The 27,297-nt window shown below is 46.1% G+C and overlaps 1 protein-coding gene across 1 annotated transcript in view; it reads right to left on the bottom strand.

The window, feature by feature from the left end:
* Positions 1-919: 919 nt before the first annotated feature.
* Positions 920-27,297, bottom strand: part of LOC137363991 (suppressor APC domain-containing protein 2-like) — a 52,581-nt gene continuing 26,203 nt past the window's right edge. The window contains exons 3-7 of the mRNA XM_068027487.1: positions 23,531-23,658; positions 21,965-22,111; positions 18,707-18,808; positions 16,811-16,936; positions 920-2,290 (exon numbers count right to left, since the gene is read on the bottom strand). Of these exons, the coding sequence (XP_067883588.1) occupies positions 2,162-2,290; positions 16,811-16,936; positions 18,707-18,808; positions 21,965-22,111; positions 23,531-23,658 (632 nt within the window). The 3' untranslated portion in view covers positions 920-2,161. The remainder of the gene's footprint in view (positions 2,291-16,810; positions 16,937-18,706; positions 18,809-21,964; positions 22,112-23,530; positions 23,659-27,297) is intronic.

The following is a 27,297-nucleotide window of genomic DNA, read 5'->3' as shown; positions in this document are numbered from 1 at the left end:
ACAGACTTGCATTTCTATAGCGCCTTTCACAGCCTCAGGATGCTCCAAGAGCCAATGAAGTATTTTTTCAATTGCAGTCACTGTTGGAATGTAGGAACTGTAATAGCCAATTTGTGTACAGCAAGATCCCACAAATGAGACTATGAGCAAACAATGTGTTTTCATGAGGTTGGGCATGGGAAAGATATTGGCCAAGATTTTGGGGAGAACTCCCTGGCTCTTTGAATGGAACCTCGGGATCTCTTACATCCAGCTGAAGGGACAGTCGGTGCCGTGGTTTAACATGACACTCGAACAATGGCACCTCCATAGCACTCCTTCTATACTGCCCCTCTGATAGTGCAGTGCTCCCTCAGTACTGCCCCTCTGACAGTGCAGTACTCCCTCAGTACTGACCCTCCGTCAGTGCAGCGCTCCCTCAGTACTGACCCTCCGACAGTGCAGCGCTCCCTCAGTACTGCCCCTCCGACAGTGCAGCGCTCCCTCAGTACTGACCCTCCGACAGTGCAGCGCTCCCTCAGTACTGACCCTCCGACAGTGCAGCGCTCCCTCAGTACTGACCCTCCGACAGTGCAGCGCTCCCTCAGTACTGACCCTCCGACAGTGCAGCGCTCCCTCAGTACTGACCCTCCGACAGTGCAGCGCTCCCTCAGTACTGACCCTCCGACAGTGCAGCACTCCCTCAATAGTGACCCTCCGACAGGACTGCACTGGAGTCAGTCTGGAATATGGGCTCCTTTTGCCACCCAAACCTGATGTTAGGCTCTTCCAACTCCCAGTGAATTAGGAATCAGTGCATTTCTGCTCTGAATACTGGACACACACAGACTGTAAATGTAACTTTATTATAAAACAGAGATGACCACTGCAGTGGAGACAATCTCCCTGTCAGTGGTGACTCCACCATAGCTTCCTCCGATCTTGAGGAGATGTTGGAGGTTTTGTCCAGTACCATTTTTTGAGAAGTACCAACAGTAACAAAATGTAAACTCAAAGTTGGGGAGTGTGTAGAGACTGTGTTCTTAGCCACTTCCCAAGGACCTGTGCTTGGAGAGAGAGAGAGAGAGAGAGAGAGAGAGAGAGTCTGAGAAAGAGAGCGTGAGAGAGAAAGGGCGTGAGAGAGAGATTCTGAGAAAGAGAAAGTGTGAGAGAGAGAGAGACTGTGAGTGAGAGAGAGTGTGAGAGGGAGAGAGTGAGTGAGGGAGAGAGTGTGAGAGAGAGTGAGTGAGTGAGGAATAGAGTGAATAGAGAGACAGAGAGTGAGAGAGTGTGAGTGAGAGAGAGTGTGAGAGGGTGAGTGAGTGAGTGAGTGAGAGAGAGAGTGTGAGTGAGAGAGAGAGTGTGAGGGAGAGAGAGTGTGAGAGGGAGAGAGAGTGTGAGAGGGAGAGAGAGTGTGAGAGGGAGAGAGTGAGTGAGAGGGAGAGAGTGAGTGAGAGGGAGAGAGTGAGTGAGAAAGTGTGAGAGAGAGTGAGAGAGAGAGTGAGAGAGAGAGAGTGCGAGTGAGAGAGAGTGTGAGTGAGTGAGTGAGGGAGAGAGAGAGTGAGAGAGAGAGAGAGAGTGAGAGAGTGTGAGAGAGTGAGAGAGAGTGAGAGAGAGTGTGAGAGAGTGAGAGTGTGAGAGAGTGTGAGAGAGTGAGCGAGAGTGAGCGAGAGTGAGAGAGAGTGAGCGAGAGTGAGAGAGAGAGAGTGTGAGAGAGAGTGTGAGAGAGAGAGTGTGAGAGAGAGTGAGAGAGAGTGCTGAGCAGCATCACAATCTGGTAAAAAACCTAGAGTGGTGTAAGTAAACAATGCCTGGGCTTCAGAAAGACAGGGAGAGAGCGAGGAATTGGATCACAGCCAGTATCCCCCCCATCCCTCCCTGTACAATTTGCCAGTGAGAGCCTCCACATACCATGTCAAGTTGACTGAGGGCTGTGGCTTTGTTGGCCTTGAACACAAGGCCCAGTCCGGGTGTGTGTTGACAGTGGGGACAGGACAAGGTGTCAGAAAGTGAACTACTTGTAAAGTGCTCGCTGCTCCCAGTTCGTGTCTGGATACCAGGAGCTGGTTGTGGAGCTGGAGTGAGTGAGGAACATTCAATCTGCCAGTCAGGGAGTGTCACGCAGGCCTCTCGGCCTATGAGCATGCGGAGAGGCCCATGTCTAGACTGGATTCAGTCTGTGTCAGATGAAAGTGGAGTCGAGTTGGCTGTTCTCCTGATGGTTGCGCGATCGAGCGGTGAAGAGCTGTTTGATCAGGGCCGACTTCTCCTGCTCCAGCTGGGTGATGCGATCGCTCTTGTTGCTCACCTCCTGAAACAAGACACTAGTTAGTTAGACCACGGCAAGTGTTTACCAGGTCGCCACGAGCACCTACCACCACCTCCATTGGCTGCTGAAATCCTCAGCCATGCCTTAGTTACCTCCAAACTCAACGATTCCAACACTGCACTGGCCACCCTTCCATCTTCCCCACTCCATAAACTTAACTCATCCAAGAAAGAAATGAGGAAATCATAGGCCTAAGTAGTCTAATGTCAGTTGTGGGGAAGCTACTGGAACTTTCCAGACCATTCCTTGATGTTCTCATTACCGAGTCTCATAATGGTATACCAGAATGCCAAGTCTACCGCAGCCCATTCATACTGATAGATTCCTAAACTACCGGTCTTTTCATTATCCCTCCACTCTTCCGTCTCCAACACCCTCGACAGAAGAGCCTACTCCATTAGCGATAAGACACATCTGGAACAAGAACTGCAGCATATCAAGTTTACACTCCAATTCAATGGATTTCCTTCTCATAGGATCAACATGCGTCCATCTGTTACTCACACTGCAAGAACTACCTCAACCAAGACAAGAGCCAGCCTCCCATATATCGGCTCCACCTCGCACAGACTATAACGCATACTCAAGTCAGCAGACATAGAAGTCCAACATAAGTCATCCAAGAAACTCCACTGTATTCTTCATACTCACAAAGACAAGAAACCATCTCGCAACAAACCAGGAATTTACAGCGTACCACGTGACTGTGGACTTGCCTACATTGGAGAAACAGGCGGCAGCCTACATGCTAGGTCAAGGAACATTAAGCCTGCTTCAAACACAGTGAATGGGACAAGGCAGCTATCTATCATCAAGCATGCTCAACTCAATAACCACTGCACTGAATGGTCCAATACCAAACTCATCTCATCCATTATGCACTGGCATACAAGACGTGTCAGGGAAGCGATAGAGATCTATCAACACCATACTGTTCCCCAAGACAGTGGGTGGGCCTACTCATCAGTGATATCTGGCCACTGCTAACCAGGAAACACATCACCGCCTGCTCTGCAGGTGACTTGCCCCAATAACAACATCCTGGGGGTTTCCATTGACCAGAAACTGAACTGGACCAGCCACATAAATACTGTAGCTACAAGAGCAGGTCACAGGCTCGGAATTCTGTGGTGAGTAACTCACTTCCTGACTCCCTGTCCACCATCTACAAGGCACAAGTCAGGAGTGTGATGGAATACTCTCCACTTGCCTGGACGGGTGCAGCTCCAACAACACTCAAGAAGCTCAACACCATCCAGGACAAAGCAGCCCGCTTGATTGGCATTCACTCCCTCCACCACCAATGCACAGTAGCAGCAGTGTGTACCATCTACAAGATGTACTGCAGCTACGCACAAAGCCTATTTCAACATCGCCTTCCAAATCTGTGACCTCTGCCACCTATAAGGACAAGGGCAGCAAATGCATGTGAACACCACCACCTGCAAGTTCCCTTCCAAGTCACACACCATCCTGACTTGGAACTATATCACCGTTCCTTCACTGTCGCTGGGACAAAATCCTGGAACTCCCTTCCTAACAGCACTGTGGGTATACCTACCCCACATGGACTGCAGCGGTTCAAGAAGGCAGCTCACCACCACCTTCTCGAGGGTAATTAGGGATGGGCAATAAATGCTGGCCTGGCCAGTGATGCTCACATCATGAAAGAGTAAAAAAAAGCATGTCTCAACTTACCATGAGACACAACAGCAGACCAATCAGCAGCAAGAACAGTAGTATGTACCGACCTATCATGGAACACAATTAGCCAACCAATAGCAGCAAGAACATGCAATAACCTATCAGCAGTAAGATCCTGCCCACATTCCCATCCTCCACCACATATAAACCCACTGTTTCCACCCTTTCCAGTTATTCCTCCAGGCGATGGGTAGAGTATGCTGCCCGCTTTGGTCTGCCCAAAACCTGCTGGTCTTCCAGTGCAAGGAGTTCTCCACAACTGAGTATTGCAGTCAGGTATATTCCAAGTTCCAGGACTACGTGCTGAGGGACGCGCTAAAGCTTGGGGCAGCCGCTGCGGGGACAAACCACTGTGTAAGGTCCTCCCGCCATAGTGAACCAAGGGGCTGGAACCTGTGTAAAACCCCTCGGGCTTTATGCACCAAAATGTTTTTTACTATGGAATGCCAATGTACATTGCATTTAAAATGGAATGACAAAAATTGTGAGGCACTTCATGTATCGAAGAATTCTGATCTCTATTGTACTTTCCGAAGTATGAAATTGGAACTGTTTTGTAATGTACTTTTGCAGATTTTTATGAATAAAGTATATTTATGGACAAAAAAAAAAGAGGGGCCGGCCAATTCTTCCAAGAACCTTTTTTTCAAGGAAACAACTGCTCTTTTCACAGAAAATTCACATGGAGTAAAATGTCAAATCGTCTTGCTCAACATTACCACTCTCACCCATGAGAATCTTCAAACACCTTTATACTGGAATTGGTTATTCAGGACAGAATGAGTGAGCATTTAGGTAAATATGAGCTGGTCAGGGAGAGCCAGCATGCATTTGTAAAGGGCAAGTCATGTCCAATGAACCTAGTTGAATTTTTTGAGGAGTTTTAACTAAAGTAGTCAATTGCAGAATCACAGAATTGTTACAGCACAGAGGGAAGCCATTCAGCCCATCATGTCTGCACTGGCTCTCCGAACGAGCAATTCACCTAATGCCATTTCCCCTGCCTTCTCCCCATAGCCCTGTACATTCTTCTTTTTCAGATAACAGTCTAATTCCCTTCTGAATGCCTCGACTGAACCTGCCTCCACCACACTCTCAGGCAGTGCATTCCAGATCCTAACTACTTACAGTGCGAAAAAAAATTTCCTCGTGTCACTTTTGCTTCTTTTGCCAATAACATTAAATCTGTGCCCTCTCTTTCCCGATCCTTTCAAGAGTGGGAACATTTTCTCCATATCTACTCTGTCTGACTCCAGAATGATATTTGGTTTGGTTGAGTGGGCGGAAAAGTGGCAAATGGAATTCAGTCCAGAGAAGTGTGAGGTAGTGCATTTGGGGAGGGCAAATAAAGCAAGCAAATACACAATAAACAGGAGGATATTGAGCAGGGGTAGAAAAAGTGAGAGACCTTGGAGTGCAAGTCCACAGGTCCCTGAAGGTGGCAGGACAGGTAGATAGAGTGATGTAGATGGCATATGGAATGCTTTCCTTTATTGGCCAAGGTATAGAATACAAAAGTAGGGATGTAATGCTGGAACTGTATAAACGCTGGTTAGGCCACAGCTGGAGTATTGCATACAGTTCTGGTCACCACATTACAGGAAGGACATAATTGCTCTGGAGAGAGTACAGAAGAGATTTACAAGAATGTTACCAGGGCTTGAAATTGCAGCTATGAGGAAAGATTGTACAGGCTAGGGTTGTTTTCCCTAGAACAGAGGAGGATGAGGAGTGACTTAACTGAGGTGTTCAAAATTATGAGGGGCCGAAATAGAGTAGACAGGAAGGACCTGTTTCCCCTAGCGGAGAGGTCAATTACCAGGGGGCACAGATTTAAGGTGATTGGTAGAAGGATTAGAGGGGATATGAGGAAAAACTTTTTCACCCAGAGGTTGTTGGGTGTCTGGATTTCACTGCCCAGATCCGTGGCGGAGGCAGAAACCCTCAACTCATTTAAAAGGTACCTGGACATGCACCTGAAGTGCTGTAACCTGCCAGGCTACAGACCAGGTGCTGAAAGGTGGGATAAGATAGTGGCTCGAGGAACAGCATCTCATCTACCGATTAGGCACACTACAGCCTGCCGGACTGAACATTGAGTTCAATAATTTCAGAGCATGACAGCCCCCCATTTTACTTTCATTTTTAGTTATTTTTTCTTCCTTTTTTTACATTCCTTTTTACATTTTTTACAATCTGTTTTTGCATTTATTTCATTTCATCTTAGTTTGTTCAGTTTGCTTACCCACTGTTTTTTTCAGGTTGTTTTTCTTCAGGTTTGCACTTGCTGCTGTTCATTATTCAGTGTATTCACACCTAATCTGTACTAATGCTTTGCCTTTCAACACACCATTAACATATTGTTTGCCTTTGCTCCGTGACCTTTTGGTCAGCTATGTGGCCTGGTCCAATCTGCACCGTCTCCTTTGTTATCTCTTGCCCCACCCCCACCTCACTTGTTTATAATCTGTGACTTTTCTAATATTTGTCAGTTCCGAAGAAGGGTCACTGACCCGAAACGTTAACTCTGCTTCTCTTTCCACAGACGCTGCCAGACCTGCTGAGTGATTCCAGCATTTCTTGTTTTTGTTTCAGATTTCCAGCATCCGCAGTATTTTGCTTTTATTAAGATAGTGGCTAGTTTGTTCGGCTGGCATGGACACAATGGACTGAATGGCCTCCTTGTGTGCTGTAATTTTTCTATGGTTCTATCCAGCCCCCTCATGATTTTGAATACCTCTATCACTGAGTGTGACGTGAACAGAGTGCTGGGAGTTCGGTGAGCTGAGAGAATCGCTTTCTAAAAATATAATTTTGTTTGTACTTAACATTTAATTGAAAGTTATTATTTAAATTCTAAAGTTTGTTCGGGGCATAAGCAGGGATATACAAGCTATCCACTGGGGTGCAGCAGTAGTTAGTTAATTAAGGAAACTAGCTTGAACTGATTTTTCTGTACATGGGGCTCAGTGAAGCTCTTCAGTTTCAGAACGAATAAATACAGGCCACTTGAACAGAGTGCTGGGAGTTCGGTGAGTTGGGGAAGGAGGTGCTCATTTGCTTTTTCTAACTTTTTCATCCTGTAGGATTTGGTTCTTATTCTACTATAGGGGAGGAAACAAGCTGTTTGGTGAGTACCTGGTAAGCACATAAGTAATATTCTATTCCTAAGGTTTAAAATAGTACAGGAACTGGTGGTAAGGTTAATAAAATATATAAAAAAGGAAAATAAATAATTGAATAAAATAATTAAGTAGTTTATTAAAGCACATGAAGGATGGCAGGACTGGTGATGTGTTTTGGCTACAGCATGTAGGAGCTCCTGGATGCCAGTGTGATCCGGGGCAAACACCTCTGCACTGAGTGTTGAAGCTTGAGGAGCTTCGGCACAGAGTCATTGATCTGGAGGCCGAGCTGCAGACACTGTGACACATCAGGGAGGGGGAAAGTTACCTGGACACTTTGTACCAGGAGGTGGTCACACCCCTTAGGATAGGGTCTTCTCAGCTGGTCAGTGGTCAGGGATAGGAGAGTGTGATCGCAGCTGAGACAGGTAAGGGGACCCAGAGGGCAGGAGTGCAGGAGCCTCAGACTTTGCGATTATCCAACAGGTTTGAGGTTCTTTCAGCTTGTTTGGATGAGAATGGGGGCTGCAGGGTGGATGAGCTAACTGACCATGGCACCATGGTACAGGAAGCCATTCAAGTGGGGGGAGCAAAAAGGAATGTAGTGGTAGTAGGGGACAGTACAGTGAGGGGGATTGACACTGTTCTCTGCAGCAAAGAGCGAGAGTTCAGACGGCTGTGTTGCCTGCCTGTTGCCAGGGTTCAGGATATCTGCTCAGGACTGGAGAGGAACGTACAGTGGGAGAGGGAGGATCCAGTGGTCATGGTCCACATAGGCAGGACAAGGAAGGAGGTACTGCATAGTCAGTATGAGGATCCAGGTGCCGAACTAAGAAACAGAACCTCAAAGGTAATAAACTCTGGATTATTACCTGAGCCGGGGTGGGCGGGGGTGCAGTTAGCTCAGTTGGCTAGACGGCTAGCGTGAATTGCAGGAAGACGCCAACGGGGTTCAATCCCCGTACCTACTGTGGTAATTCATGGAGTCCTGCCTCCTCGCCTTGCCCCACCCTTGAGGAGAGGTAACCCTCAAGCTATACATCACCAACTGTCTCTCTCTAATGGGCAGAGATGCCTATGGTCCTTTGGGACTATGGCTAGACCAATTACCTAAGCCACGTTCAAATTGGCGTGGTCAAATAAGGTTAGAGAAATGAATGCGCGGCTCTATAACTGGTGTGGTAGAAGTGGGTTCTGGTTTTTGGGGCACTGGCACTAGTACTGGGGAAAGTCAGGGCTGTACTGTTGGGATGGTCTACACCTGAACCGTGCTGAGACCGGTGTTCTAGAGAGTCGCATAACTAGAGAAGTAGCGAGGGTTTTAAACTAAATAGTGGGGGCAAGGGATCAAATTTGAGAAATCAAAGAGTATAGGCGAGGCAAGGGAGTAAGGTATTAATATGGGAAATGATAAATAGACTGTGACAGGAAGGGATAAAGAGCACAAATCTAAGAGTAAATCAGCAGGCAAGGATACATTTTACAAAAATAATAAAAGGACTAAACCAAGGGCTCTGTATCTGAATGCACATAGCATTCTAAACAAAAAAGATGAACTGATAGATCATACTTATTTGTTTCTATTCGCACTGATAGCCATTACAGAGACGTGGCTGCAGGATGACCTAGATTGGGACCTGAATATTGAAGAGTACATGACATTTAGGAAGGACAGGAAGCTAGGAAAAGGTGGAGGGGTGGCTCTGTTAATTAATGATGGTATTAGCGCAATAAAGAGGGATGACCCAAGTTCAGGAAACCAGGACGTAGAAGCAGTTTGGGTAGAGATGAAAAATTATGAAAGCAAGAAGTCGCTCATAGGAGTGGTGTACAGGCCCCCTAACTGTAACCACACGGTGGAAAAGAGTACAAAGGAAGAAATAATGAGAGCTTGAAAGAAAGGCATGACAATAATCAGGGGGGATTTTAATCTACATATGGACTGAAAAAATCAGATGGGCTGGTGAAGCTACAACCCAGGACTACTTGCATGCCAAACTGCATAAGCAGCATGCGATAGACAAAGCTAAGCGATCCCATAACCAATGGATCAGATCTAAGTTCTGCAGTCCTGCCACATCCAGTCGTGAATGGTGGTGGACAATTAAACAACTAACTAGAGGAGGTGGTTCCACAAATATCCCCATCCTCAATGATGGGGGAGCCCAGAACATCAGTGCAAAAGATAAGGCAGAAGCATTTGCAACAATCTTCATCCAGAAGTGCCGAGTTGAAGATCCATCTCGGCCTCCTCCTGAAATCCCAGCATCACAGATGCCAGACTTCAGCCAATTCGATTCACTCCACGTGATATCAAGAAACGACTAAAGGTACTGGATACTGCAAAGGTCCTGACAATATTCCGGCCATAGTACTGAAGACCTGTGCTCCAGAACTTGCCGCACCCCTAGCCAAGCTGTTCCAGTATAGATACAACACTGGCATCTACCCGGCAATGTGGAAAATTGCCCAGGTATGTCCTGTACACAAAAAGCAGGACAGGTCCAACCCGACCAATTACCACCCCATCAGTCTACTCTCAATCATCAGTAAAGTGATGGAAGGTGTCATCAACAGTGCCAGGAAGGATCTAAAGGGAGAGCTAAGAAGAGCGAGGAGAGGACACGAGAAGTCATTGGCGGATAGGATCAAGGAAAACCCTAAGGCTTTCTACAGGTATATCAGGAATAAAAGAATGACTAGAGTTAGATTAGGGCCAATCAAGGATAGTAGTGGGAAGTTGTGTGTGGAATCAGAGGAGATAGGGGAAGCGTTAAATGAATATTTTTCGTCAGTATTTACAGTAGAGAAAGAAAATGTTGTCGAGGAGAAAACTGAGATACAGACTACTAGGCTAGATGGGATTGAGGTTCACAAGGAGGAGGTGTTAGCAATTTTGGAAAGTGTGAAAATAGATAAGTCCCCTGGGCCAGATGGGATTTATCCTAGGATTCTCTGGGAAGCCAGGGAGGAGATTGCAGAGCCTTTGTCCTTGATCTTTATGTCGTCATTGTCGACAGGAATAGTGCCGGAAGACTGGAGGATAGCAAATGTTGTCCCCTTGTTCAAGAAGGGGAGTAGAGACAGCCCTGGTAATTATAGACCTGTGAGCCTTACTTCGGTTGTGGGTAAAATGTTGGAAAAGGTTATAAGAGATAGGATTTATAATCATCTTGAAAAGAATAAGTTCATTAGAGATAGTCAGCACGGTTTTGTGAAGGGTAGGTCGTGCCTCACAAACCTTATTGAGTTTTTCGAGAAGGTGACCAAACAGGTGGATGAGGGTAAAGCCGTGGATGTGGTCGATATGGATTTCAGTAAGGCGTTTGATAAGGTTCCCCACGGTAGGCTATTGCAGGAAATACGGAAATATGAGATTGAAGGTGATTTAGTGCTTTGGATCAGAAATTGGCTAGCTGAAAGAAGACAGAGGGTGGTGGTTGATGGCAAATGTTCAGCTTGGAGTTTAGTTACTAGTGGTGTACCGCAAGGATCTGTTTTGGGGCCACTGCTGTTTGTCATTTTTATAAATGACCTGGATGAGGGTGTAGAAGGGTGGGTTAGTAAATTTGCGGATGACACGAAGGTCGGTGGAGTTGTGGATAGTGCCGAAGGATGTTGTAGGTTACAGAGGGACATAGATAGGCTGCAGAGCTGGGCTGAGAGATGGCAAATGGAGTTTAATGCGGAAAAGTGTGAGGTGATTCACTTTGGAAGGAGTAACAGGAATGCAGAATACTGGGCTAATGGGAAGATTCTTGGTAGTGTAGATGAGCAGAGATCTTGGTGTCCAGGTACATAAATCCCTGAAAGTTGCCACCCAGGTTAATAGGGCTGTTAAGAAGGCATATGGTGTGTTAGCTTTTATTATAGGGGGATCGCGTTTCGGAGCCACGAGGTCATGCTGCAGCTGTACAAAACTCTGGTGCGGCCGCACCTGGAGTATTGCGTGCAGTTCTGGTCACCGCATTATAGGAAGGATGTGGAAGGTTTGGAAAGGATGCAGAGATTTACTAGGATGTTGCCTGGTATGGAGGGAAGGTCTTGTGAGGAAAGGCTGAGGGACTTGAGGTTGTTTTCGTTAGAGAGAAGGAGGAGGAGAGGTGACTTAATAAAGACATATAAGATAATCAGAGGGTTAGATAGGGTGGATAGTGAGAGTCTTTTTCCTCGGATGGTGATGGCAAACACGAGGGGACATAGCTTTAAGTTGAGGGGTGATATATAGGACAGATGTCAGAGGTAGTTTCTTTACTCAGAGAGTAGTAGGGACGTGGAACGCCCTGCCTGCAACAGTAGTAGACTCGCCAACTTTAAGGGCATTAAGTGGTCATTGGATAGACATATGGATGAAAATGGAATAGTGTAGGTCAGATGGTTTCACAGGTCGGCGCAACATCGAGGGCCGAAGGGCCTGTACTGCGCTGTAATGTTCTGTGTTCTGTGTGCCATCAAGCAGCACTTGCCTAGCAATAACCTGCTCAGTGATGCTTAGTTTGGGTTCCGACAGGGCCACTCAGCTCCTGACCTCATTACAGCCTTGGTTCAAACATGGACAAAACAGCTGAACTCAAGAGGTGAGATGAGAGTGACTGCCCTTGACATCAAGGCAGCATTTGACCGAGTATGGCATCAAGGAGCCCTCGCAAAACTGGAGTCAATGGGAATCAGGGGGAAAACTTTCTGCTGGTTGGAGTCATACCTAGCGCAAAGGAAGATGGTTGTGGTTGTTGGAGGTCAATCATCTGAGCTCCAGGACATCACTGCAGGAGTTCCTCAGGGTAGTGTCCTGGGCCCAACCATCTTCGGCTGCTTCATCAATGACCTTCCTTCAATCATAAGGTCAGAATTGGGGATGTTCGCTGATGATTGCACAATGTTCAGCACCTTTCGCAACTCCTCAGATACTGAAGCAGTCTGTATAGAAATGCAGCAAGACCTGGACAATATCTGGGCTTGGGCTGATAATTGGCAAGTAACATTCGCGCCACACAAGTGCCAGGCAATGACCATCTCCAACAAAAGAGAATCTAACCATCGCCCCTTGACATTCAATGGCATTACCATCACTGAATCCCCCGCTATCAACATCCTAGGGGCTACCATTGACCAGAAACTGAACTGGAGTAGTAATATAAATACCGTGGCTACAAGAGCAGGTCACAGGCTAGGAATCCTGCGGCGAGTAACTCACCTCCTGACTCCCCAAAGCCTGTCCACCATCTACAAGGCACAAGTCAGGAGTGTGATGGAATACTCTCCACTTGCCTGGATGGGTGCAGCTCCAACAACACTCAAGAAGCTCGACACCAACCAGAACAAAGCAGCCCACTTGATTGTTTGTGGATGGTGTGCCATTCATTCCCTCCACCACCGACGCACAGTGGCAGCAGTGTGTACCATCTACAAGATGCACTGCAGCAACGCACCAAGGCTCCTTCGACAGCACCTTCCAAACCCGCGACCTCTACCACCTCGAAGGACAAGAGCAGCAGATGCATGGGAACATCACCACCTGCAAGTTCCCATCCAAGTCACACACCATCCTGGCTTGGAACTATATCGCCGTTCCTTCACTGTCACTGGGTCAAAATCCTGGAACTTCCTTCCTAACAGCACTGTTGGTGTACCTACCCCACATGGACTGCAGCGGTTCAAGAAGGCAGCTCACCACCGCCTTCTCAAGGGCAATTAGGGATGGCAATAAATGCTGGCATAGCCAGTGACGCCCATATCCCATGAATGAATAAAAATAACGGTCTAGGTCATTAATACACATCAGAAAAATCAAGGGTCCCAATACTGATCCCTGGGGAACTCCACTACAAACCTTCCTCCAGCCCAACAAACATCCATTAATCACTACTTTGTTTCCTGTCACTCAGCCAATTCCGTATCCAAGTTGCTACCGTCCCTTTTATTCCATGAGCTACAAGTTTGCTCACAAGTCTGTTTTGCGGCACAGTATGATTTTTTTTATTCTTTCACAGGATGAGAGTGTTGCTGGCTAGGCCAGCATTTATTACCCATCGCTAATTGCCCTTCAGAAATGCCTTCTGGAAGTCCATACATACATGAACACCACTGCCCTCATCAACCCTCTCCGTTAGCTCCGCAAAAAACTCCAGCAAGTTAGTTAAACCTGATTTTCCCTGAACAAATCCGTGCTGCCTTTCCTTAATTAACCAGCATTTGTCCATGTGCCTATTCATCGTGTCCTGAATTATTTTTTCTGTATGATTCCCCACCACTGAAGTTAAACTGATTGGTTATAGTTGCTGGGCTTATCTTGACACCCTTCTTTGAACAAGGGTGTAACATTTACAATTCTCTAGTCGCCTGGCACCACCCCCAAGTCTAAGGAAGACTGAAAAATTAAGGCTAGTGCCTCCGCAGTTCCCACTCTCACTTCCCTCAGTATCCTTGGATGCATCTCATCCGGCCCTGGTGCCTTATCAATTTTAAGTACAGACAGCCTGTCTGATGCCGCCATCTTATCAATTTTATATCCTGTTAGTGTATTAATTACCTCCTCTTTCACCTTGGCCTGGGTAGCACCTTCTTCTTTAGTAAATCCAGATGCAAAGTATTCATAAGAGCATAAGTAATAGAGCAGGAGTAGGCCATTCGGCCCCTCAAGTCTGCTCCGCCATTCAATAAGATCATGGCTGATCTGCCCCAGACCTCAATTCCTCTTTCGTGCCAGCTCCTCATAGCCCTCAACTCCCCGATATTTCAAAAGTCTATCTACCTCCTCATTAAATACTTTCAGTGATCTAGCCTCCACAACTCTCTGGGGTAGAGAATTCCAGACATTCACTACCCTCTGAGAGAAGAAATTCCTTCACGTCTCAGTTTTAAATGAGTGTCCCCTTATTATGTAACTATGTCCCCAGTTCGAGATTCCCCCACTAATGGAAACATCTTCTCAACATCTACTCTGTCAAGCCCCCTCAGAATCATATATGTTTCAATAAGATGACCCGTCATTCTTCTAAACTCTAATGAATAAAGGCCTAACCTGTTTAGCCATTCTTGATAAGTTAACCCCTTCATCCCAGGAATTAGAGGCCTGCTTCCCGACCCGAACCCGACGGGACCCAAAGACATGTGTCGGCGGGTCGGGTCGGGCCCATCTTCTGGGGCCGGCTTTCGGGCTCGGGCCGAGTCCAGATCGAGTCAGTTCGGGTTGGGCTGGACACACACGGTAAGTGCTCTGCTGGTAAGTATTAAAAATAAAAATAAAAACTTACCTGAGCTGGGAGACCGGGACAAGACTGAGTCTGCGCAGTGAGTGAGTGACGTCACTATGACGTCTCGTGCATGCCCTGCAGTATTTTGCAGTGGCGGGTTCGGGTCGGGTCGGGCTTGGGGCAAAATCGGAGGGACTCGGGCCGGGTCCGCTGTGGTTCGGTCGGGTTCTCTACTACGAATCAGCTGAGTGAATCTCTTTTGAACTGCCTCCAATGCCAGTATATCCTTTCTTAAATACGGGGACCAAAACTGTACACAGTACTCCAGGTGCGGCCTCACCAACACCCTGTACAGTTGTAACAAGACTTCCCTATTTTTAAACTCCAGCCCCCTAGCAATAAAGGCCAAAATTCCATTTGCCTTCTTAATTACTTGCTGCACCTGCATGCTAACTTTTTGTGTTTCAGTCACAAGAACACTCAGATCTCTCTGTGCTGCACTTTTTTTGAAGTCTCTCTCTATTTAAATAACAGTCTGCCTTTTGATTCTTCCTACCAAAGTGCATGACCTCACATTATCCCACATTAAACTCCATCTGCCAAGTTTTGTCCCACTCGCTCAACCTATCTATATCCCCTTGCAGATTCCTTATGTCCTCATCACAACATGCCCTCCCACCTATTTTTGTATCGTCAGCAAGTTTGGATATATTACACTCTGCCCCCTCCTCCAAGTCATTAATATAGATAGTAAGTAATGAGGCCCTAGGACTGATCCTTGTGGCACTCCACTAGTTACGTCTTTCCAACCTGAAAAAGACCCATTAATCCCGACTCTCTGTCATCTGTAAATCATTTAGCATCTCAGCTAATCCCCCTACCTCTATGTGTAAATACCCCTTTCTGGTGCCTAATCAGCCCTACTCCTCCTTTTACCACCTTTTTGCTATTTATATGCCTATAGAAGACTTTGGGATTCCTTTTATGTTAGCTGCCAGTCTCTTCCTACTCTCTCTTTGCTTCTCTTATTTGCTTTTTCACTTCCCCTCTGATTCTTCTATATTCAGCCTGCTTCTCCATTGTATTATCCACCTGACATTTTCTTCTTCATCTTAATCTCTATCTCTTTCATCATCCAGGGAGCTCTGGATTTAATTGCCTACCTTTTCCCTTCAAGGGAATATACTTGACTGTGCTCGAACTATCTCTACTTTGAAGGTAGCCCATTGTTCAGCTACTGTTTTCCCTTCCAGCCTTTGATTCCAATTTATTCAGCCCAGATCCATTCATACCTCATTGAAGTTGGCTTCCCACCAGTAATTATTCTTACTCTAGATGAGGGAGAGTCTATGAATGTTAATTATATGGACTTCCAGAGAAGGCATTCTACAAGTTTCCAAACAAGAGACTGTTAACACAAGAGGGAATTAAAGGCAACCTATTTGGATAGCAGATAGGAGACAGAGAGTAGGGATAATGGTTATGTGCTCCTATTGGCAGTATGTGACAAGTGGTGTCCACTAGGAATCTACTGTGTCTGCAGCTTTTCACTGTATTTAACAATGACTCGGATGTGTGAATAGAGAGCCGTGCATCTAAGTTTGCTGCCAACACTACGTTAGGTGGCACAGTAAATAGTGTAGATGGAGCAGAAAGTTGCAAAGGAACATTGATAGATGAAGTGATTGGGAAAAACTGTAGGAGATGGAGTTCAATGTGGGAAAGTGTGAGCTCATCCAGGGAAGATAGAGCAGAGTATCTTCTAAATGGTGAAAAGCTCGGAATGTGGATGAGCCGAGATTTAGAGATCCAAGTGCAGAAATCACTGAAAGCAAGTGGACAGGTACAAAATATAATAAAAAGGATAATGGGTGTTAGCTTTCATCTCAATAGGGCTGGAATAGAAAGGGGAGGAAGTTATACTACAGCTGTACAGAGTTCTGGTTAGACCTCATCTGGAATATTGTGTTCAGTCCTGGGCACCACACCTTAGGAAGGAAATATCAGCCTCGGAGAGGGTGCAGTGTAGATTCACCGGAATGATACCTGGGCTAAAAGGCTAAATTATGAGGACAGGTTACACAGACTAAGCTATATCCCCTTGAATATAGAAAATTCAAACATGGTCTAATTGAGGTGTTTAAGATGATTGAAGGATTTGATAGGGTCGGTAGAGAGAGACTATTTCCTCTGGTGGGAGAGTCCAGAACAAGGGGGCAGAACCTTAAACTAGAGCTAGGCCGTTCAGGGATGATGTCAGGAAGTCACAGGTAGTGGAAATCTGGAATGCTCTCCTCAAAAAGACAGCGAGGCTGGGTGTCCATTGAAAACTTCGAAACTGAGATTGATAGATATTTGTTAAGTAAGGGTATGAAGGAGGTAAATGGCGTTAAGATGTCAATCAGCCACATTCTAATTGAATGACAGAACAGACTCAAGGGGTTGAACGGCTTCCTCCTGTTCCTATATCTGTTTCTTACCTTGGTTAGTTGTCGGTTTTGCTCTTTCAGCATATTGACCACCTGTGGATTGATCCCAAGGCCCAGAATGCTGCATTGGGTGGGAGGCTCACACCCATTCACTGCAGTGGACGATCGCACCAGTGTCTGTGAATTACAAGATCAGGAAACCAGTGTTTGAAAACACACTCAATAACAAGAATTACAGTCTGTATCTAATCTTCAGAGAGCACAGAAACCCATGCAGTGGGGATCACACACTAACTGGACATTCACACATCAAACTGTTTCCAAATTCACAGCAAGAAAAATGCTCATCAGACATAAGTAGCAGCAGGGAAGGACAGACTTCTTACCATCCATTGTCCATCTACACTGTCCCATCAAACTCTCCCAGGGCAGGTACAGCACGGGGTTAAATACAGTGTAAAGCTCCGTCTACACTGTCCCCTCCGTCCAATGCATCATGAGAAAAAAGAGGAACTTCTAATCAAGTGTATCTTAATCACAAACAAAGAAGAACAATATTTCTATTGTCACCCAGTCACTCAGCAGCCGTCTAACTGAGGCTGGCAATTTACTCCCAACTGAAGGCTGGATTTGTGCCCTCCGCCCCTATCTACAGGGAACGGGATTAAACTGAATGAACTAACTTGCAATTATATAGCATCTTTTACAACTTCAGGAAGTTCCAAAGTGTTCTACAGGCAATGAAGTATTTTTCAAGTGTAGTCACTTGTGTAATGTAGGAAACAGCAGCCAATTTGCGCACAGCAACATCCCACGAACAGTAATGTGATAATGACCAGATATTTTGTTTACAGGATGTTGATTGATGGATAAATATTGGCCAGGACACCAGGAAGATCATTCAGGTTCTTCAAATAGTGCCATGGGATCTTTTAAATCCACCCGAGAAGGCAGACTGGGCCTTGGTTTAACATCTCATCCGAAAGACAATGCAATCTCGTTACACGCAGGCTGTCAGACACTTACACTCACACAGTCTCTGCTTGGTTAGATTCCTGGTCACAGAGATGATATACCTGTGCCTGGCCCTCTACCCACACAGTCTCCAGGCACCTACACAGCTGAGTACTCAGTGCAACGTGGGAACATGGCACTTTCAGATGTGCGCAGTGATTCCCGGGCTCAAACACTCAGAAAAACATTAGGGTCTGAGTCCCACTGTGGGTTGAGAATGACCGTTGACTGTGCAGGGAAAGTATCTGAGTCCCACATATGAAATGGTGGCCCACACAACACACAGCTTACTGACAACAGCTCTCAGTGATGGAAGGGTCGGCACCGTTATGATGCCTGTAGTAGTCAAATAGTCAATCACCACTCATCACCTATACTCGCAGACCAAGGATGGTCAGGTAGGAGAGGTGCACGCCGTGGAACCCAGACCCCAGTTAGCCTCAGCACCCTGGGGAGGAGAGGGGTCAATACGTTGGGAAAAGGCAGCAAGTTTTGCTGTGATACAGATTCAGTCAATGCACAGAAGTTCTGGGGAATATTTCGTAAAATTTGATTCCATTCAGTAACAGAGCACATTCAGATCTTACAAAGTTCCAGGCAATGACGAGCAAGAGAGAGCAGGAAGAGGGAGGCAGGAGAATGTGTGTGGGGTGGGGGTGGGGGGCAGGAGAACGGGGGGGGGGGGGCAGGGGCAAGAGAACGGAGGGGTGCCAAGAAAACGGGGAGGGGCCGCGAGGGATCGGGTGGGGCGCAAGGGAACGGATGGGGGGGGTGGGGGGGGGGCAAGGGGGGCAAGGGAACGAGGGGGGAAAAGAGAACGAGGGGGGCAAAGAGAACGAGGGGGGCAAAGAGAACGAGGGGGGCAAAGAGAACGAGGGGGGCAAAGAGAACGAGGGGGGCAAAGAGAGTGTAGAATAATTCACTGGTGCAAACCTTGGCAGAGCAGGAAATTAGGTCAGCAAGGCAGCGCCTCACTTCCTGCAGTTTGGACAGTAGCTGGTCCAGTCGTACCGAGTTTACTTCAACAGCTTTGCCCTGTAGGGAGGAGAGGAAATACGATCACATCTCCACATTATTTGCCCTCAATCCATCCCACTACAGTCAGCCCTTCTCAAACAAACAGCACCATCAGTCTGTAATGACATTCCCACTCATCTCACACTGACAATAAGAAAATCAGTAACCGAACAAACCCTCAATGACCAGCACTTACTCCCTCGCTTGGGGAAACAAACACAGTGCTAGCAATGAGCCACTACATCAAACACTCCCAGGGGAGGTATAGATGGGTTAGATACAGAGTAAAGCTCCCTCTACACTGTCCCATCAAACACTCCCAGGACAGAATTGTAAAAGGCAGATCATGTTGAATAATCTATTTTTTGATGAAGCAACAATGTCGATGAAGGGAATGCAATGGATGTTGTCTATATGGATTTTAAGAAAGTGTTTGACAAAGTACCACATAAAAGGCTGGTTAACAAAATTGAGGCTCATGGAATAGGAGGGTCAGTGTCAGCTTGGATAAAAAAATTGGCCTAAGGACAGAAAACAGAGTTGTGATAAATGGTTGTTGTGGACATGGGTGTTCCCCTAAGTCCAGTGCTGGGATCATTAATCTTTTTTATGTATGTGTGTATATATATATATATATATATATATAAATATAAATGACTTGGATATTGGAATACAGAGTAAAATTTCAAAATTTGCCAATGCTCCCAAACTTGGAGGAGTAGTAAACAATGAGGATGATATTAATCCACTGCAAGAGGACATAGATAGACTAGCAGAATGGGCAGACACGTGGCATACAGAATTTAATACAGAGAAGGGTGAGGTGATGCATTGTGGCAGAAGGGATGGGGAGCGGCAATATAGACTTATTAGCAGGCACTCAGGGACCTGGGGTTCATGTGCATCGATCTTTGAAGGTGGCAGTACATGTTGGGAGAGAATTTAGAAAAGCATATGGGATCTTGGGCTTCATAAGCATAGCATTGAGTACAAAAGCAGGGAAGTTATGCTGAACCTTTATGAAGTTCTGGTTAGGCCCCAACTAGAGTATTGAGTCCAGTTCTGGTCGCCACACTTTTGATAGGATGGGTAGGTCCTCAACAGGGTGCAGAGGAGAATGGTTCCAGGGATGAGGGAATTAGCTATAAGGTTAGGTCGGAGAAGCTGGGGTTGTTCTCCTTACAACAATGGAGATTGAGGGGATATTTGACAGGTACACAAGATCATGACAAATTTAGATAAAGCCGTTCCCATTGGCTGATGATACAAGAATTACTGACACAGATTTAAGGATTTGGGCAAGAGGAGAAGTGGAGAAAAGCTTTTTTTTAATGCAGCGTGTGGTAATGACCTGGAACTTGCTGCCTGTGAGGGTGGTGGAAGAGGAGGTGATCAATGATTTCAAAAGGAAATTGGATGGGCACTTGAGGGAAATAAACTTGCAGGGCTATGGGGATAGAGCTGGGAATGGGACTGACTGGATTGCTCTACAGAGAGCTGGCATGGACTCAATGGGATGAATGGCCTCATTCTGTGCCGCAATGACTATGACTCTACATACTAATGAGACACCAGGGATGAATAAAGACATAAGGAAAAATTTAAGGTAAGGAAGGAGACATACACGAAGCACATGGAAAGCAGGGGAGAGCATGACAAGGGACAATACAAAGAGATTCGGAGAAAAGTCAAAAAACTATTAGGAAGGTAAAAATGAACTATAAAATTAAAACATCAAGGAACAGAAAACAAAATAGTAAAATATTCTACAAGCATACCAATTTTTTTTAAAAAATCAGGAAGGGAATATGGCCACCAAGGGATGGACAGGATAAAAATCACAGGTAGCAATTGCAAAATGGCAGGAATATTAAATAATTAATTTGCTTCGGCGTTTATCAGGGAGATGGATCAAGTGGGCATGACATCAGAAGATGAGATTAGAACTGAAGGCAAATTATTAACCTGGTTTGGAAATTGGCCGAGTGGCAGGAGACAGAGAGGCGGGATAATGGGCAAATATTCTAATTGGTAGGATATGACTAGTGATATACTTTGGACCCAAATTGGTTAGAACAGGGTAATTTCTAAATGGTGAAAAGCTGGAACGAGTGGCGGTCTGTAGAGACCTGGGGATCCAGGTTCATGGATTAAAATGTCATAAATAGGTACAGAAAATATCCAAAAAAGGCTAATGGAATGCTGGCCTTGATATCTGGAGGACTAGAATACAAGAGGGTAGAAGACATACTTCAGTTACACAAAAACCTGGTTAAAACACACCTGGAGTACTGTGAGCAGTTCTGGGCACCACACCTTAGGAAGGATACATTGGCCTTGAAAGGAGTGCAGTGTAGATTTACCAGAATGATACCTGGACTCTAAGGGTTAAATTACGAGGAGAGATTACACAAACTGGGGTTGTATTCCCTGGAATTTGGAATGTTAAAGGTGATTTGATCAACGTTTTCAAATCTAGTTGAAGTGAATAGTATCATACATTTAAGGGGAGGCTAGATAAGCATATGAGGGACAAGGGAGTAGAGGGTTAGGCCGATTGAGTTAGACGAGGAAGGATGGGAGGAGGATCAAGTGGAGCATAAACACCAGTATGGGCTGGTTGGGCCGAATGGCCTGCTTCTGTGAGTTATATCCTATGTAATTTGATGCTTTTTTTTAAATTTATGAAGAAACTGACAACTGTAAACCAACATAATTAGAAAACAGTTCTGTATAATCTTCTGAAGTCATTTTCAGCTATTTCAAATCGAGTTACTCACAGTTGGTGGACAAGACACTCTGGTTAAAACTGATTTGTTTTTTGATAACCCCATTTTCAATTGTATTAATCAAACTGCACCAAGTTACCACTCTTAAACATATCACAGAATATTTTTAAATCAAAACTTTTTTTTCAAATCTTTTCTGAAACGCTGCCCTAGTTCATGGCAGATTTTGTATCTGACGATATGCAAATGAATTTGAGCAGAAACCCGAGGATAAAAAACTTCTCAAAATCTAGCACAATTTGCTGATTGTGTCCAAAGAGGAGAATCTACTGAAGAAGTTTATACAAACAGGGAACGTGCCAAGGGTTTGTTCTGGTGGTGAGATCTACTCCAGTGGCTGGTCTTTGCTCAGCACAGAGGTCTGCCCCTCCCAGGACCCACTCACACTGCCAGCAGGTGATTTGCTGATGCTCTTCTGGCGCTCCTGAATTGCCTGGATCTGTTGGATGTACCAGTCGCGGGCGCAATCAACCATCTCCAGACCCTGTAGCAAGGCATCCTTCTCCTGCTCCAGGTCCTTCATACACTTGAGCTGCAGACGCATAAAAACACTGTCAGCACGACAAACCGGCCAATTGCAGCACAGCCAAGGAACCAGATCACGACCAACCAATCACAGCAGAGATGGTATCACAAACCGACCAATCACAGCACAGCCAGGAGCTGTACCACAGGCCAACCAATCGCAGCACATCCCAAGAACCATACCAGTAACCAATCACAGCAGAGACCGTATCACAAACCAGCCAATCACAGCAGAGTTCAGGAAATGGCCTGCAGGGGTGTTCAAGGAGTTGCTAAACTATCAGACTTATCCAACATCGGATGAGCAGGATTTCCTCCAATTAAATATTGGGAAAACTGAAGCCGTTGTTTTCAGTCCCTGCTCCAACCTCCATTCCCAAGCTACCGACTCCATCCCTCGACCTGGCAACAGCCTGTTCACAACCTTGATGTCACATTTGACCCCAAAATGAGTGTCTGACCTCATATTCATGCTATCACTAAGACCGCCTATTTCCACCTCCGTAACATCGGCCAACATCGCCTCCGTCTCAGCTCATCTGCTGCTGAAACCCTCATTCATGCCTTCGTTACCTCTAGACTTGACTATTCCAACGCACTCCTGGCTGGTCTCCCACATTCTACCCTCTGTAAACTTGAGGTTATCCTAAACTCTGCTGCCTGTGTCTTAACTCACACAAAGTCCTGTTCCCCAATCATCCCTGTGCTCACTGACCTACGTTGGCTCCCGGTCAAGTAATGTCTTAATTTTAAAATTCACAATCTTGTTTTCAAATCCCTCCATGGCCTCACCTCTCCCTATCTCTGTAATCTCCTCCAGCTCCACAACCAGCCAAGATACCTGCGTTCCTCTAATTCTGGCCCTTTGGGCATTCCTGATTTTAGTCGCTCCATGATCAGTGGCTGTGCCTCCAGTTGCCGCGACCACAAGCTCTGGAGTTCCCTCCCTACACCTCTCCGCCTCGCTTTCCTCCTTAAAACCCAAGTCTTCAACCAAGCTTTGGTCATTTGACCCAGTATCTCCTTTTGTGGCTCGGTGTCATACTTTGTTTTATAATGCTCCTGTGAACTGCCATGGAACCTTTTAGTATATAAGAGATGTTATAGAAATATAAGTTGCTGAATAAAATATCTATCAATTCTGTGACAGAGGGGACTGAATGAATGAACAAAAACACTTACATTTCTATAGCACCTTTCACATTCTCAGGATGTCCCAAAATCTTTCACAACCAATGAAGTATTTCTGAAGTATAGGCCACTGTTGTAATGGAAATGCAGCAGCCAATGCAGCTGAGATACCCGGGCCTAGACTCCCTCCGCCACTCGCCCCAGAACGCCGCCCCCTCACCCTCTCCCAACACTCACACACATGCACCCCCATCGGTACATGGTGGCCTCAGCACAGCTGCCAGCTGTGACTTACCGTGCCATAGTCAACCCCGCTGGTTATGGTGTGACGCCGGAGCTCGCCACGGTCCCGCCCTTGTCGCCGGCCATATGCTATTCCGCTGCAGGTGGTCTCACTTTGGCAGCGGGCCATGTGCCTCCCTTCTGCAGGGGGAGGAAAGAGGATTAATAGAAACCGTCGCAGCCGAGGTGCTAAGACTCTGTGCCCCCTCCCCCATTGGGCTGCCGTGGGTCATGATGTCAGACACCCCCACTCTCGACAGTTAGCAGGTGCATGGGGAGCAACTGAGCAACACAGAACAGCTCCTGGGCTCAGCAGTGGGGGTGGGGGAGGGGGGGGGTGGGGGAGGGGAGGGGCGGGGAGGGTGGTGCTGTACAAACTGGTGTTAGCGACTTATTCCTGCTCCCGATGACTATCCAGTGAGGCGAGGGCAGAATCAGGCTCTCACTCAATTGTGATGCCCCTGCAGCCAAATAGGACAAAGTTCAAAACAAGTATATTCATAGAAAGCAAAAAAGGGGATGTTCGAAAGGATAGAGTTTGATGGTAAACAGATTAAAAATAAACTTAAAAGGGAGGCACACAATGAAGTGAGGACTTGCAATACTTTGGATAATTAGGGGAATGTACAAAATAGTCGGGAGGTGAATAAGGAGATTAGACAGCCCAGAAGGGAATATAAGAAAGGACAACAAATAATGTAAAAGGAAACAATGACAGCTTTTAAAAGCATCTAAAAGTAAGAGAATTGTTAAAGAGAGGATAGGATGGGAGTGGTCTAAGTGTGCAGGACGAAGGTGGAAATATTATTATTTTGCTTTTTTGTTTTACAGATAATGGTTGGCATGTTTGCATTTGGGGGTTCTTACAGGAGTGTGAATGTCAGTTAACTACAGGACAATATGGAACAACTGTTAGCGATAACTGGAGGAAACTGGAGGGCGGCGCAGTGGTTAGCACCGCAGCCTCACAGCTCCAGTGACCCGGGTTCAATTCTGGGTACTGCCTGTGTGGAGTTTGCAAGTTCTCCCTGTGTCTGCGTGGGTTTCCTCTGGGTGCTCCGGTTTCCTCCCACATGCCAAAGACTTGCAGGTTGATAGGTAAATTGGCCATTAGCAATTGCCCCTAGTACAGGTAGGTGGTAGGGAAATATATGGACAGGTGGGGATGTGGTAGGAATATGGGATTAGTGTAGCATTAGTATAAATGGGTGGTTGATGGTCGGCACAGTTTCAGTGGGCCGAAGAGCCTGTTTCAGTGCCGTATCTCTAAACTGAAAGGAATTTTTTGACACCTGCACTCAGAGAAGTCAGAGGGGACACAGCAGAGGCTCCAGTCAGAATTTTTCAATTGTTGAAAACGCAGTGTGGCGTGGGCTGAAAAGTATCCTGTGTAACACCCTGTTGAAGGTGAAAGCGAGAGAGAGATGAGAGAGAGAGACTGGGCAATGGCAGACTAGTTAGTCCAAGGTTTGCTCTGGGCAAAATCAGAATTCATAATTCAAGATAAAACAAGTGAGCATTTCAAAAGGCACAGATTAATCAAGGACAGCCAGCTGGATTGTTAAATTCAAGTCGAGCTCGACAAATTTAATGGTTTGTTAAAGAAGTGAGCAACTGGATAAATAAAGGGCTTGCAGTAGATCTGCAGTGTATGCATTGTCAGAAAGTATCTCAAAGTATTGTATGTAAGGAAATGAAGCAGGATGGAGAGAAAGTTGATTGACAGACAAACAAAGGGTTAATAGGTGCTGTGCAGGCTGGAGAGAAGTTGGATGTGGTGTACCCCAGGATCAGTGCTGGGTGCACCTTTGCTCTCGTGTTTGGAGGTCGTTTGGGCTTAGTATAGGGAACACAACCTTGTTCTGATAAAAGGTTAACTCTGTTTCTCTCTCCACAGATGCTGCCAGACCTGCTGAGTATTTCCGGCACTTACTGTTTTTATTTCAGATTTCCAGCATCCGCAGTATTTTGCTTTTATTACAATCTTGAAATTTACTGGTTGCACAACAGTAGGTGTTTGGCAAACAGTGAGTGGAAGACACAAACTTGTTGGCGGAATGAGTAGACCAGATTTAATCTGGATTAAGTGGGAGGTAAAACGTTTGTAGAAGGAATGAAAGCACACACTCAATGGAGAGACATTGCTGTGTCTGGATAAGCCAAATCCAAGGGTTCAAAGACAGAGTTCCCTCCATTTTGGGTTGTATAGAATACAAAATAAAAGGGTAAGAGTAAACATGAATTAGGTCATAGTTCAAGTACTGCGTGCAGATCTGGGCATCCCATTTTAGAAATATTCAAATCATAATGGATGTCTGGAGTCACTAGGATGATGCCAGATATGGGAAACGTCAATTATAAGGAAAAATATTGGGACTGTTTCCACTGGAGCAGAGACAGCCAAGAAGAATTTTTAAAATTCTGAATGGTTTTGATAGTGTAAATGGGGAAAGATAATTCACTCTGGTTGGACATCGGTGTTGAGGAGTCATTAATTTAAAATATTCACAAGGAGAGGGAGGACAGGATAGAGATTTCTGTTTCCAGAGGGTTGCTGAAGCAGGGAACACTGCCACAGAGAGTGGCTGAGGGGAGATTATTATATCTTTTAGGGCAAAACAGAATCATATTTGAGACAGAGGAAGATGCAGGGCAAATGTGAGAACAGGGCAGTGGGATTACTTTGGGATTGATCTTGGGCTATGGGCAGGGAGGAGGGCAGTGAGATTAGTTGGGATTGATACAGGACTATGGGGAGACAGTGGGATTAGTTTGAGATTGATACAGGACTATGGGGATTCAGTGGGGCAGTGGATTAGTTTGGGATTGATACAGGACTATGGGGATTCAGTGGGGCAGTGGGATTAGTTTGGGATTGATACAGGACTATGGGGATTCAGTGGGGCAGTGGAATTAGTTTGGGATTGATACAGGACTATGGGGATTCAGTGGGGCAGTGGATTAGTTAGGGATTGATACAGGACTATGGGGATTCAGTGGGGCAGTGGATTAGTTTGGGATTGATACAGGACTATGGGGATTCAGTGGGGCAGTGGGATTAGTTTGGGATTGATACAGGACTATGGGGATTCAGTGGGGCAGTGGATTAGTTTGGGATTGATACAGGACTATGGGGATTCAGTGGGGCAGTGGGATTAGTTTGGGATTGATACAGGACTATGGGGATTCAGTGGGGCAGTGGGATTAGTTTGGGATTGATACAGGACTATGGGGATTCAGTGGGGCAGTGGATTAGTTAGGGATTGATACAGGACTATGGGGATTCAGTGGGGCAGTGGGATTAGTTTGGGATTGATACAGGACTATGGGGATTCAGTGGGGCAGTGGATTAGTTAGGGATTGATACAGGACTATGGGGATTCAGTGGGGCAGTGGGATTAGTTTGGGATTGATACAGGACTATGGGGAGACAGTGGGGCAGTGGGATTAATTTGGGATTGATACAGGACTATGGGGATTCAGTGGGGCAGTGGGATTAATTTGGGATTGATACAGGACTATGGGGATTCAGTGGGGCAGTGGGATTAATTTGGGATTGATACAGGACTATGGGGATTCAGTGGGGCAGTGGGATTAATTTGGGATTGATACAGGACTATGGGGAGACAGTGGGGCAGTGGGATTAGTTTGGGATTGATACAGGACTATGGGGAGACAGTGGGGCAGTGGGATTAGTTTGGGATTGATACAGGACTATGGGGAGACAGTGGGGCAGTGGGATTAGTTTGGGATTGATACAGGACTATGGGGAGACAGTGG

Source organism: Heterodontus francisci, unplaced genomic scaffold, assembly GCF_036365525.1.
Source record: "Heterodontus francisci isolate sHetFra1 unplaced genomic scaffold, sHetFra1.hap1 HAP1_SCAFFOLD_674, whole genome shotgun sequence".
Classification (NCBI taxonomy): domain Eukaryota; kingdom Metazoa; phylum Chordata; class Chondrichthyes; order Heterodontiformes; family Heterodontidae; genus Heterodontus; species Heterodontus francisci.
Note: the sequence above shows the minus strand (reverse complement) of the source record. Positions and strands in the feature narration are given on the sequence as shown.